At 34.2% G+C, this 15,226-nt stretch overlaps 1 protein-coding gene across 1 annotated transcript in view; it reads left to right on the top strand.

Moving 5' to 3' along the window:
• LOC128868494 (protein sine oculis) overlaps positions 1-15,226 on the top strand; it is a 117,226-nt gene that overhangs the window by 37,685 nt on the left and 64,315 nt on the right. The window contains exons 2-5 of the mRNA XM_054110641.1: positions 10,726-11,216; positions 11,344-11,554; positions 12,087-12,214; positions 14,680-14,784. Of these exons, the coding sequence (XP_053966616.1) occupies positions 10,908-11,216; positions 11,344-11,554; positions 12,087-12,214; positions 14,680-14,784 (753 nt within the window). The 5' untranslated portion in view covers positions 10,726-10,907. The remainder of the gene's footprint in view (positions 1-10,725; positions 11,217-11,343; positions 11,555-12,086; positions 12,215-14,679; positions 14,785-15,226) is intronic.

The raw sequence follows: 15,226 nt of genomic DNA, 5'->3' as shown, positions 1-15,226 counted from the left end.
GAGCATTGGATCTTTCGGTAATATTCCGCTCCAGCTCATAAGGACAAAAATCACCTAGCAGTGGCTAAAAAACTATTTTCCTGGGTTCATAGCCGCAGAAGATTGGTCTTCTGTAAGTCCAGATCTGAAACCATTATACTACAGTTTGTGGTCAGAATTGGAGAACATGGCCTGTCGAAGGCCTCACAAAAATTTTGAGAGTCTCAAGCACTCTTTGTTTCGAGCAGCGACGTCAATATCCGTGCGTGCTGCAATAGCTGAATGGCCTAAGCGTTTGAAGGCTTGAGTAAAAGCAAATGGCGACCATTTCGAATGAAAATTTAGAATTTGTTTTTAATATTTCTATGATTGACTAAAACTGACTTCATTAAAAAAGTGTGATAATTTCGTACAACGGACTTAACTCGTAACAGAACTTATGGCAGGACTAAGTAAACAGCTGCAGTATAAAATCCGAAAAGCAATGGAGCAAAATAAGGATTTCTCTCCATCACTCAACATCATTCTTTTATTTAGTACAAGAAATATTCAAAAATAAAATTGGATAATTAATTTTGCGCCACCTTGCACAAAACCAGGAAAGGTACAAAAATGTATCTAAAACTATTATTTTAAGAGTTATAAGCAAATAAAAGTAACTTTTTCTCTCAATTTTTAAACTTCTAAAAACTCAAATTTAATTTTATTTAAAACTGAATTTCTTCTTGAGGAGAAAGTGTAGAGATGATTGCGAGTCAAGAATCAGAAAGTGAACTAATATATTATCCTTTTTTTATTGCCTTTCGCAGTGGTGTATTGCATGGTTCACTTAAAGATGTGTACATAGGCGGTGATTAGCAATAAATCCTGAAAAAATAATCTACGCGTGCATATACATATGGCAGATTAGGAGCATAATTGACAAACGTCGTCCACTGAGGTTGCAAGAAAAAATTGCCGCTAATACGTCTGTGAAATTCGGTATTACATTTTATAATAAGCAATAACAAGCCAAAGGGTCTTTGAATGCACGCTTTTTTCTGCAATATGAGTACATAATTAATAATACAAAGTGCACTAGAGTTTCAAAAATTCTCTTACTTCTCACTTTTTTTTGTAATTTCCACCTTTTTTTATAAGTTCTTTTTATCCGATAACATCCTTCCAGCTTTTCACTAACATACCTCAATATAGAATATGTATAATAAGCGAATGGAAATAAATACTATTCATATGTATATACAAATGTGATAGATACAAATAATGAAAACAAAAATAAAAGCCAACAGCCAACATGACGGGGAAGATCGTGCATGGGAGAGAGATCACAGAAAGTGAATACGACCTGGTGATTTGAGCGCTTACACGATTGCCGCCGCCTGCTGCCACATCATACGATCTGGTGGGTGACCCCTCAAAGGAAAACAACACCATCGAGTTTGGTATAAAGTGTGGCGATTGAGCAGAGTTTGAGCAGCGAGCGACGAGCGACGCAGGTTGTGTAATTTTAGAATTCTTCGTAACAAGTATATGGGAGATTTATTTTCGAAATTGTGTTTACATTCAAGCCAATCTACATACACCGAGGTGATCACAATAATAGCACAATGGCAATTTGCTAAGTTTAGAGTATTTATTTTTTTTTCAATTTTTTATTTTACTTTATTCTTTTGTTTTTATTTATATATTTTTTTTAATAATAGCGCACGACAATTGCAAAGTTTTGGCTATTCATTTTTAATTTTTGTTCTTAATTAATTTATTTATTTTTAATTTTTTATTTGATTTATTTTTAATTTTTTTTAATAATAGCACAACGACAATTGCAAAGTTTTGGCTATTTAATTTTAATTTTTTTAAATTTTTAATTTTTTTAATAATAGCACAACGACAATTGCAAAGATTTGGATATTCATTTTAAATTTTAGTTCTTAATTAATTAATTTATTTTTAATTTTTTTTTTAGTTTTTTTAATAATAGTACAGCGACAATTGCAAAGTTTTGGCTATTCATTTTAAATTTTTTTTTTTAATTTTTATTTATTTAATTTTATTGTTTTTATTTCTATTTTGTATCATCAAAAATTTCAAATGGCATCAAAACGTTTCGAAAAACACTGAATATGCAGTTTCAATTTTTGTGCAAGTTTATGGCGGCTGATTTTTGATATTTCTTCTTTTTTTGTTGAAATTTGTGTGAAGAATTTTCAAAGTGACTAGAAGAAATTTAATTATATTCAAATGTAATTCTAATAAATGAAAATGAAGTGCTTTGCTAATAAATTGGAAATTGATGATTTCAAATTTTTTACACTCACATATAAGCGCGTGCATTACCGTAAACAGTTTAATGCAATAAACAATTCCTTTTATGGGGCAGCCCTAAATTTTCTGTCTGAATGAAATATTTGTGCACTTGGATGCTCTCTTTTCTCTCTATAAACTAGTAATAAATCTATAATATTTTTGGTTGGTAAAATAAATTGTTTGTTTTCATTTACATAATTTTTAATACTTAGGTGTTTATTTGTTCGAAGAGATTAAGAAACCCACAATAATTATCTGCCTAAACAAAAAAAATTGCTTGCTTTGATAAAAAAGTAGGAAAAATACCTCAGCGTGTTGCCTTCTTAATGAGTTGCAACCCAAATAATGCTCTAAATTTATGGGCGGAAGTGAGCGGGCAATAAAAAATTTAATTTGATTGATATAATAGCTAATTGAAAAATTAAGCTATGGAAAATTTTCATTATTCTGATAGAACAATTTTTCCTGAGCATTTTATTTTTGGTACTGCGAAACGCAAAAAAATTTTCATTAATATTAAATAGGCCCAACTTCATAACATTGGGATTAGAAAATTAGAAGTTTACCAAATTTTGAGGAGAAATGTATGTATATTAAGGCTATTTTTGAGTTTACATACACATATGCATGTTTGTATGCATGCACATAAAAAGTATTTCTATGGAAGTGGCCAAGTAGCTTGAAATAAGGCTCGAGCTAACTCCATGATTTTAGGGTGTGGTCTTCTATTCAATTGCCACATACATACAGCCGTGGTCATATAAATAACACATTTAGACTTTGAAAGTAAAGAGTTGAATATGTTTTTAAATAATTATTTTTATTGAAAAAAAGCAACATAAAAAATAAAAAAATCATTTTCTGCAAATTTAAAACAAAAAAATGGTCAAAAAGAATTTCAGTTCTTATGAAATCTATCCATTTTACCAACCACGCGAACAAACGGCCCAATACCATGCCAGGAAAAAGCTCCCCAAACCATGACGCTTCCGCCGCCGTGTTTGGTCGTCTTTTTTGTGAATCTAGAATTTAGCGCTTGATTTTTTGGACTACGTACAATAGTTTTCCCATCTGGTCCCATCCTATTTCTCCAAAACTGAATAGGCTTTGGCTTTGTGGGCTTTTACAAAGGCAAGTCGGTGTTTGATATGTCTTTTTGAGAGGAGTGGTTTTTTTTCTGCTTATGCGATTAAACAGCTTTCTGGACACCTGTAAATCAGATTCTTGATTTATTTCAAGCATTATTTACCGCGCCGACTTAAAAGTATCTGTTTTGCTCTTGCGTATTATAGCTCTATCCACATTAACATCAGTTTTTCGCGGCTTTGGTTTTCTTTCCGTTTTTTTGCTTAGAGAGGACGAATCTTTCTTAACTAAATTAAACCATTTTGCGAGAGCACATCATCATTTCAGCTTTTTCTGTATAGCTTTTTCCGTTTTGACTCATACGGTATATAAGAGCTCTTTTCTCCGGCGTGCAATGTTTTTCAATTCCCATTTTTAGTAATTAGTTTTAATTAAGAAACAAAAAATTATACTAAAAATCGCTGAAATAATATTAAAGTTTTAGTCCCCGCTGTACAAGTTAAAATGTGCTATTTTTGTGTCCAGTTCAAAACAGCAATAAGCATAAATAAAATAGAACGCAAAAAATTCCATCGGAAAAAAACAGTAAATTCCTCGCATAAATGTAAGCTTAATAACGGTAATAAATGTAAACAAAAAAATTTATTTGATCAAAGCAGAGTTCGTACTAAAAACGTAACGTATTAGGTTCACATTTGAACTATTTATCTGTCCATGGCTGTATGAACAAGGTGGCGCAAATTAATCACCCTATCGGAAGATGTACATATGTATACAAACACGCAAGCAATGGAGCGCGTAAAGGTAGAAAAAAATATTTCCATCATTCAAAATTCATTCATTTTTTTATTTAGTTATCTTGAAAAGTTATTCAAAAACAAATTGGATGATTAATTTTGCGCCACCTTGCATGTGTGTGTCTAAGCCATAAGTTTTGGTGTACGAAAAATTTACAGAAAATATTCACCAAATTACGACTTTGTGACCTACAAACTGTCGTATGACCCCAAGATGGAAGGAATAATAAGGTTGCGCCGAACGTGGTACCGCTACTTTCCTCTCCGCGAATTTGACAGCATTACTGTGTGTGTCGTCGCACAATTCATTCGAGTTTTGTTTGTGCAATTTCTTCTGCTTGCATTCTTGTTCGAATTTTCACATCTCTCTCATGCAACTAATCATGAATCTCACTGGACTTCTTACCTCTACACAGGCAGCAATGGTTTTGAAGGATCAGCAACTGCGGAAAAGTTACTCTAAGTAACCATCAAATAATGCAGAAATCTCTTTGCTGAAAATGTGCCCTATTTCTGACTCAAGGGCAAGGGAAATCTGGTTGAACAAAAAATTTCCAGATCGAGAATTGTGAAGAAATGGAATTCTAAGTCTTTGCGTAATAAAAATTGTACACAGAAGGGCTAAAAGTTTATGGGAATACGAAGCAGGTATAAACGAGGTGGCACAAAATTAATCATTCAATTTAGTTTCTGAATCATTTTTTGTATTGTAATTAAAAATAATTAATTTAAATGATTGAAATCTTTATTTTGACTTTCAAGGCCTCCATTGATGTCTAATTCACGAGCGAAAGTTGTTGTACGACGTCCTATCTTCTGATAGGAAGATTAATTGTGCGCCACCTTGTATCATATATGGACCTCAGACGAACTTAAGAGTGTTGTTAAGCTCCTGAAAGCAAAAAATAAGTAATATTGTGTTGAATACCCAACCTCGATGTGCTTTTATGCAACAAGTTAACAAAGGGATGAATCTTCGCTTGGTTGCGGTATGCCGTTTCATAAGCTATTGGAGAGGATGTGCGAATGAAACGAGTATAGCGCATCTTGCTATTAAGAATTGCATACTTGCAGGCAAAACTCGCTTTTGTCAAATCGGGTTCGTGGTGTTCAAATAGTCTGGAGGAGAAATTGAGAGAGTAGAATGCCATTTAATTTTGAGGGAAAGTACCAAATTTTTGCTGGGAAAATTCCAAAAAAATGTCCAAAAAAAAGATGTGCAAACGGCTGATTTAAGTATATGGCTGAATTTTTGTCAACAAAGCCACTGAGTCTGGAAATATTTCAAATTTACAAATATACAAATTAAGAATGAGCGAAGTAACAAAATAATTAAATAAAATAAACAAAAATAATTAAATAAATTATTTAGTTATTTGCAAGAATTTAAGCAAGACTGTAATTTATTATTTATGTTTTTCTGTTTGGCTCCTATTGGAACATGGGGCGTCCGTTAATTTACATATCTGTGGTAAAATTGTGCGAGAAATTTGGCATGCAACAGTGGCAGTCAGCTGTCATTAAAACTTGCAAGTTTCTGCAAATTTTCCGTTCGTGTAAAAATTTCAAAGCATCTCCCTTTGGGAGAGAACACTTCTAAATTTTGAGTATTTTCGTTGCTGGATAATTCATAATGAACTTTTAGGAGGATATACGAGTACATGGTGTGGCTTCTACACGAACAAAAGATATACTTGGGTAATCAAGATTAGATACGTTTTCCTATGATCAGAAAGTACCGGGAATGTTTAAATAAAACAAAACAGGGTTAAATTTCAGGCAAATTTATTTTATCTCCTTCAAAATATGACCCGTCTGAAGCAACACACCAGGGACGGCCTTCAGCTCCTTCGTCGCATTCTCTTTGATCTCCTCTATCGACTGAAATCTCCTTCCACGAAGTGGTAACTTCGACTAGGGAAACAAAATGAAGTCGCACGGGGCTATATCAGGTGAATACGGTGCTTGCAGAATGGTATTTACTTGGTATTTGATCAAATAATCTAGCACAATTTGGGCTCGCTGCGATGGGGCGTTATCATCATGCAAAATACAAGAATTGTTTGCCCACATTTCCGGCCGTTTGCGACGTACAGCATCTCTCAAATGATCCGATGGCGGTAAAAAGTGGCAGATGTGTGTCTTACAGTCCTACCAACATAAGAAAAAAGTGGGGGCCGGTTCCCACGTGAGCGGTTCGTTAAAATTAAAAATTCCCGGCAGTTTTTGATCATAGGTATTTCGTAAAAGGTCATGACGGCAGTGCATAAAATTATCAAACAAATAGAGTAGGCTGAGTAAGAGTAAAAGGAAGGGAAGAGGAAAAACAAGAATGATAGAATAAATAGTGCGTGCAAAAATACATACATTGGCACACAAATGTTTGTTTGTTTTCTATGCTGACGTAATCCAATTAAAAAAATTATCGAAAACAAAGTAGCGTTTTCGAAAGACGGCATCTTCTGTATTCTCTATATTCTGCGTATTACGGGGTATAAAAAAATATTCTAGATCTCAGAAAGGCTCCATTTGGCAGTAGCTAAAATTTAGTCGCCAATTTTTAAAATTGTAAATTAAATAATACCCATTTAGAAAAATACTTCTATACTTGAAATATCAGCTACATTGAGATTAGCAAAAAAAAAAAATAGTAAGAGTTTTCAGTTTTCCAATTTTCAATTAATATTAGTTTTCTAGCATCTAAATTTAAAAGCTTATAGCTTTTACATGCTTGTAATGTCTTCGTGTTAGAACTCAATGCAGTAGTGTAACATAAAAATTATAAATTCTGATACTCTGCACAAAATTTCATTTTCATTTTCAACCCTAATTACGTATTTTTAGACGACTACCCACCAGAACGAATGTTTTTCCATTAAACTCAATTTTTTCGTTATTTATATATTTTTCGCTGTTAATTAAGCATTTTGAGTGCCTTGTTTTCAAAAAATTTTCAAATTATACGTCAGCATTTGGTAATTTCTAAAAATGTAATACGAAACTTATATTTATTGTTTACTTGTGTTGTGCTGAGTGAAATGATCTGCGTTATTTGAGATTTTGTTGTTGGCAGGCATCCAATATTGAAATACCAAAAATCGGAATGCGCGCTCATGAGTATAAATTGCGCACAAGAGAGAGAGAGAAGAAAAGTTTGGACACCAAGAGAACACAGAAGAGAAAGCGAGCAGATGAAAAGAGAATAAAGAAAGTTAGAAAAGGGGAGCAAGATCAAGGGAGGAATAATTGAGCGGAGCACAACTGTAAAGTCATATGCATTTTGAATGAATGGAAATTATTCGCTAGAAAAGTTTTTAAAGTTGAACTCTTAAATGCTTGATTGCAATTTGCTTGAGGAAGCGAGTATCTAAATCACGTAAAAACAGCGCCATTATGACTTTCTTGATTTGATTGATAGGTATTTATTCTGGGATACATTAAAATTTTTACATTTAAATATTTCAAAGGCTAAATAAATTTAAGTAATATTTGCGTAATGTGTAGGCGGCGCAAAATTAAACATACATTTTTATTACTAAATGAAACAACAAAAAAAAATGATTTTGAATGATGCAAATCTTTACAAAACGAACACTCTATAAGGCTCTCATCAGGTGGAGAAGGACATGGCTTCACTTAGTGTGTCCAACTAGCGCCGGTTAGGACGAGAAAGAAACGACTGCTGCGCTTTGTTAAAATCGGCCAAAATCGGGTAAGCGGTTATCGTACCAATTAAGAAGAAATCTTTATTTTGACCTTTATGCGCTCCATTGCTTGTCTGTTTGTACACATATACTGCAGCTGTCTAGTTCACGAGTGTCAAATATGATTTAAGTACAACGCCATTTACAAAAATTACAAATACTTCCGATAGGATGATTAATTTTGCGCCACCTTGTATAGGGTTGTTCAATAGGTGCGCTTCAACTTTTTTCCGATAGGGAGGGCGAACGACGCAATATTTTTTATTTTTCGCTTGTCATTTGTAAACTTCATTAGTATACATTTCATCATGGAACGCTACACACTTGAGCAACGATTGCAAATCGTGCAAATTTTTTATGAAAATAATCGTTCTGTTGCTGCTACTTTAAGAGCATTACGGCCATTTTGCGGTCCATTTAACAAGCCGTCCCGTTTTGGGGTTATGTGAAGTCATTGGTCTACAGTAACAAGCCGGCGACGATTTGTGAGCTCAGAGCCAATATTGAACGCGAAATTGCTGGAATTTCGGCCGATTTATGCAAAAGAGTGGTCGAAAATTGGGTTCAACGATTGGACTTCGTAAAACGTGCACGCGGTGGTCATCCAAAAGAAATCGAGTTTCATACTTAAATGTATATGTTCAAACTCGATAAAAAAAAAAAAATTAGTTAAAAAAGTCAAACCGTTTGTGTTTTATTCCAAAAAGTTCAAAAGTTGAAGCGCTCTTACTGAAAACCCCTATATTAATAAAAAAAAATTACTTATATTTGACTGCAAAACAAAAAAAAAAAAATGCTTTTGCCGTAAAGAATAGCCTCAGAGAAAGTATTAAATATTTTGGCGATACAAATTTTATTTAGATTAAAGTTTTTATTAAGTCTATAAAAGCATTTCGTTTATGTAAAAATATAATATACAAATACAATAGCAACTTCACAGGTTTTTAAAATATTTCTCTGCTTTGATTAAAAGGGACGAATTGAAGGGGAAAATAATTATTCTTCGCATAAAAATTAATAAAAAAAAAGCCAAATGGGATTGATTCCTATGAAGTACCTTTTTAAGTTTTTTTTTGTGTAATTAATTAATATTTTCTAGCAAACTACTTATTTCCTAATGTATTAGCTTGCAACGAATTTATTTCTAGCAATATTTAAAAAACATTTGTGAGGGGAACTTTGGATTCTTCGTCATTCGTTTTGTGTTTTAAAAAATTTAGCTTTAGCTTAGTGACACACAAAATGAATGACGTCGGCATATCCGTCAAATTCGCTCACAGCCGAATAACGATCTGCTAGGTAGTACACCTCTAAAAATCTTTTGGTGAAATTGTTTTCGCGATCCTTACCTTGGGTTTACATAAGACAATGCGCTGAATATAATTAAGAATACGTATTAGCTGTTAAAACATAGTCTGAGCGTACAGATAGTAATGAAGACAATTCAGTTTTAAGCAATCACTGTTAGTGCCGCTTCGTACAAATTACTTGCTCTAACTTCGATTCTTTCGCGTATTACAACGACGCGCCACCTAATTGCCAAGTAAAGTCAAATACTTTGCCAAATTTACTCTTCGAAAATCATTGACAATGGAGAAAGCAATAAGAGAATCGAGAATGTATTAGTAAAAGAGTCTTTGCAAACTGTCCCGTATAAACGTCAAGTTAAGCATTTTTGTAGATTTTTTCACATCTGCCCAGAGGTTTTTAATTGAAATGAGGGGAAGTGAAAAATTCTGGGCTCTTTCAGTGGTAAGCTTGCACTGGTATTCACTTGCAATGCTGGAGGCATAATTTTCTCCTATACGCCAAAATAAATGTTAATCCATGACCGTTATAAACCAATGTTTAGGTTAATAAGAGAAGTCAGCCCACATCATTAGACTTAACCCCGTGTGTGTAATTTGTCCTTTGATAGATTACAAGTTTTGGCCATACGAAGCAAAATTGTGAGAGTAACTTCGGCTGCAACGTTACAGGGGCTTCGGCAGCAGAATTCTGCCCGCTAATTTCACACGTATTCGCACACTCATCCAATCAGGCGTTGCTGACCCCACCTTCTGAACTCCTTCCACCGTGCATTGAATGTTTTTAAAAGTTGTGGTTATGCGCGAATATTGTTTGGAGGACTCTGTACAGTTGTTCTTGTACCGAACACGAGGACAGAGACTTCGCAGATTCTCACAGTGAGCAAAATTAGTTCAGCCAGATAAACACAAAATGTGGTATTTTGCTGCTCAAAAGTTATTGAAAATCGCATCATAAACAACAAGATAGCAAGGTAAATATTGCAATTTAGTGGGTCTACGGTTTGGAAGCTCCAATAATATTTCTGTTTTTCAGATTGAAACTCTGTAATAAACTCAATCACACAGACCAAACACATTTTGTGTTCGCCAAACAAATGCTCGCTATTTTTTATCGCTATTTTTAATATTTAGTGCTGCCGCAAAGCTTATGAAGTTTCTCACGTATTTTAATTCCATTTTTTTTGTGAACTTTATAAAAAATCGTTATAAATTAATAGCACTTTTAAAGAGATATCGATATTCTTGTCCGTAAGTGATTGTGGAGTCTTAAAAATTAATTATTAAAAACATTGTATTAATTTGTATTGTATGAGCCCATAAATGGTCGTATTTGTAGTTGCTACTTACATTTTCAATAAGTAAAACTCAGATTACGATTAGGATTTCGTTGCATTTCATATAAAATTTGCAAGGAGCGCAATTTTCTTACATAAAACAAATGGTTTTGTTTTCTTTTCAAAATATTTTTGTATTAAGTATTCAGTACTACGATCTTTTGTGTGCCACCCTATTATACAAATACGTTTTTTTCGTTTCTTTCAGTTTCTTCAAGGCTGTTTCTTAAAACAAACCATAACAATGCACTGCTTAGTTCGATAACTGTTTCTCCACGAAATTTTTTTAAGTATTTTAATTCTAAAATAAAATAAAAAAAAATAAAAAAAAAGTCTGACTAAGAAATAGGTTTTAAATTAAATTAAGGAGAAAAAACCTAAGCAAACAAAATGCTGCAACATACCGCCACAGATTTCTACGATTTAGCTGCCGCCAATGCTGCTGTATTGAGTGCGCGTCAAACGCCGCCATACAGCCCAACAGGCTTGATCGGCACCGGAGCGGGTCTCAGCAATAATAATATCAACAACACAAGCAATAATAATTTGGATATGTTGGGACACAATGGAAGTATTATTGGATCGGGCGGCGGTGGAGGTGGTGGCTTACATATCGGTAATGGCAATGGTGGTAGCAATGGGCGTGAAACGTTACCCAGCTTTGGATTCACGCAAGAGCAAGTGGCTTGTGTGTGCGAGGTGAGTGCGCTGATACTGACTACAATTACATGCAAACATACTAACGAAAACCAGAGTTAGTTTATAATATCTCATTCATTGGTTTTTTCTTTTCTTTTAATTTCTCCTAATTTTCCCGTTTTTGTAGGTTCTTCAACAAGCTGGCAATATCGAAAGGCTGGGTCGCTTTCTTTGGTCCCTACCGCAATGTGATAAACTGCAATTGAACGAGTCTGTGCTGAAAGCGAAGGCCGTTGTTGCATTCCATCGTGGACAATATAAGGAGTTATATCGTCTGCTCGAGCATCATCAATTCTCACCGCATAATCATGCCAAATTGCAAGCGCTGTGGCTGAAAGGTAAACAGATAATAAATTAATATTAATAAATTTCATAAATATATATATGCATATGTATGGCGGCCGCCGTAGCCGAATGGGTTGGTGCGTAACTACCATTCGGAATTCACAGAGAGAACGTTGGTTCGAATCTCGGTGAATCCAAAATTAATAAAAACATTTTTCAATTAACGGTCGCCCCTCGGCAGGCAATGGCAAACCTCCGAGTGTAGTTGTGCCATGAAAAAGCTCCTCATAAAAATATCTGCCGTTCGGAATCGGCTTAAAACTGTAGGTCCCTCCATTTGTGGAACAACATCAAGACGCACACCACAAATACGAGGAGGAGCTCGGCAAAACACCCAAACCGGGTGTACGCGCCAATTATATATATATAATTATATATATATATATATACAACAAATACTCCTAAATTTTTTTACACAACTCTTTGCATATTTGCCGCTCTGAAGCAAGCACTCATCCTCATCACTTCCATCTCCTTTTTCCCTTTTATTAATTTTTATCTGTTTTTGTTTTTATTTAAATGTAGCGCATTATGTGGAAGCCGAAAAACTGCGGGGAAGACCTTTAGGTGCTGTTGGTAAATATCGCGTCCGCCGCAAATTTCCACTGCCACGCACAATTTGGGATGGTGAAGAGACGAGTTACTGCTTCAAGGTGAGTGAGAGTGCGGTGATATGGATGTGTTTATTTGTTTGTCTGTGTGTATATGACGGAGCGCTGAATTTTCGACTCGAGAGAGTTCTGTTGTATTCATTCATAGCAAGGGGAACTTTTTTAATTGTTGCTACCGCTAAAGTTTCTCATGTGAGGGTTCCTTCATCTTTTCGATAAAAGGGGCGAATGAAATCGTACTAGTGTCATAACTTGCTTCTACACATGACGTTACAATTTTAAGTAGGTTGTAGGTGATCATGTGTGGCTAAAGCAGGTTGTTCGACTGGTTTGAAAATCAGCAACAATTCAGCTTGTCAGTCTTGCTGGGCTATACGGTGAAAATGGCAGAATGCTTGCAGTAAGGATTTTATAGGAGGAATGATTTTCACAACAATGGCTTCATTTGATTAACTAGTGACCTTTCAAATTTCTACTCATGTACGTATGTACATATGTATGCAGGTAGGCAACATTTATTTACATGCAAAAAAAATGCATAAGAAATTTAAAGTTTTCAATGCAAGTTTCCGAAATTCAAAGTTTAATCTAGCTATAAATTGTAGAAAAGTCGAATATGCGAAGCCAGTAAATTAATTTTTTGAGTACGCCATAACTTTTCCTAAAAATATCATGTGTGACTCTTATACAATGAAATTGTTCAAGGTGGCGCAAAATTAATCATCCAATTTTGTTTTTGAATGGTTTTTACTTAATAAAATATTAATTAATTTTGTGTGATGCCAATCTTTCTTTTAACCTTTATGCCCTCCATTGTTAGTCTGTTTGTTACTGCAGCTGTGTAGTTTTCACGTGTCAAATGTGATTGACATACGACGCCATTTGCGATCGCCTTTGAATGGAGGTTGACGAAGCAGTAGCAAAAATCTTCTTCTATCGACTGCTTCAGCACATCTGCTGTGCTGTGCTTATTCCTTTTTTATGTTAGAAAAATATATTGGGTTGTCCGGAAAGTAATTGACGATTTTACATATAGACGGCGTTGATAATTGTTTTGAACAGCTTATGACTATTTATTTTAATTGTTTCTTTTGACAGTTATTAGCTGTCCTTTTTAGCTTGCTTTAGAAAAAAAGTGCGTGCAATTTTGTTTATATTTCTTTGTTTGGCGTCTATTTTAATATGGAGCCCACAAAAGAGCATTTTCGTCATATTTTACTTTATTATTGCCATAAAGGAAAAAACGCAGAGAAGGTTACGTGATTTGTATAGTGATAAAGCCTTAAAAGAAAGACAGTATCGAAATTGGTTTATCAAATTCAGTTCTGGAGATTTTCCACTTAAAGATGAGCCACGTTCAGCTCAGCCAAGTGATGTCAATGAAGACGTTATCAAGGCTTGAATCGAATTGGATCGTCATGTAACTTTGCGTGAGACTGGAGAAAAGTTAAATATACCAAAATCAACCGTTCATGAGCATATTAAGAATCTTGGACTGGTAAAAAAGCTTGGTATTTGGGTACCACATGAATTAAAAGAAATCCATTTAACAAACCGAATCAACGCTTGTGATATGCATCTTAAACGCAATGAAGTCGATCCGTTTTTGAGGCGGATTATCACTGGTGATGAAAAATGAATTGTTTACAATAACGTCAATCGAAAATGATCATAGTCCAAGCATGATGAAGCGCCACAAACTACTTCAAAGGCTGATATTCCCCAAAAGAAGATTATGCTGTCAGTTTGGTTGGACTGGAAGGGTGTGGTATATTTTGAGCTGCTTCAGAGGAACCAAACGATTGATTCGGATGTCTACTGCCCACAATTCAACAAATTGAATACAGCCATCAGATTACCATTTGTTTTGGTCTTTGCATATCTCCTTAAATGGTAAAACTTTCGGGAATGACGAGGCTCTAAAATCGCACTTGGTTCAGTTTTTTTGCAAATAAACGCCCGAATTTCTATGAGCGCGGAATAATGAATTTTCCGGAAAGATGGCAAAAGGTTATCGAACAAAATGGAAAATATATAATTGCTTACAGTTCATTCTAAGTTAATAATATAATAATAAAAAAAAAATAATAATAATGTATTTACTTTCTTTACAAAAATCGGCAATTTCTTTCTTTTTCTTTACAATTTCACAAAGTCCAGCAAAAGCGCGAGGGCTACTAATTTTTTCGATATTTTCAATCGTTTTTCCATCTGAACTGCTCGCAGTAAATGCTGCCATTTCTTAGCCCTATTGGACCTGACATCCAACCTTCGCTATAAGTCAGCAAGAAACCCATTTTGTCTGGTTCATCGGCAACCTCATATCTGTGGTTTTTTTTTGACAATTTCTTAAAATTATTTTCCACTAACTTTTGCTGAAATTTGATTCTATCTAATGCAGAGAGATAAATATTTTACCATTTCTTGTTATTTAAATGAAAAAATATCATCTATGTACATATACAACTTTTATTACAAAATGTTTATTATTTCTATATTTTCTGCAGGAGAAATCTCGATCCGTATTAAGAGACTGGTACGCACATAATCCATATCCTTCCCCGCGCGAGAAACGTGAATTAGCAGAGGCTACAGGACTGACAACCACACAGGTGGGTGCAGTGATTTTTCACACATTTTCTTTTTTCATTTCTAAAAATGCACATAAATACGTATGCTTTATGTTAATTTAAATATTAATATGAATATGAATGAATAACTTACAACATTTCCAAAAAAACAAAAAAAAAATTTTCCATAATACGAGGTCAACCTAATAAGCGCTTTAAATAACCACTTTGCCAAGCAAACAATTAACATTCTGCCTACTTTTATCATAGGGCACAAAAGACCATGAGGTCGAAGTGCAAACCTCGAGGTAAACTAATCGTGCATCATAAACTAAATTATTTTATTTACAGTCTGTGACAGAAAAAAGGAACTGCGATTATTGATGAAGTACTCATATACTCGTAAAAGATATATATTTAAAAAGATTTTTACATGGAAGTATATACAAAACTACAAATGCAATTACTCAATAAGCCATGTAGT

This window comes from Anastrepha ludens, chromosome 6, assembly GCF_028408465.1.
Source record: "Anastrepha ludens isolate Willacy chromosome 6, idAnaLude1.1, whole genome shotgun sequence".
NCBI classification, from domain to species: Eukaryota; Metazoa; Arthropoda; class Insecta; order Diptera; family Tephritidae; genus Anastrepha; species Anastrepha ludens.
The sequence above is the reverse complement of the archived record's forward strand: the minus strand, read 5'-3'. Positions and strand labels throughout refer to the sequence as shown.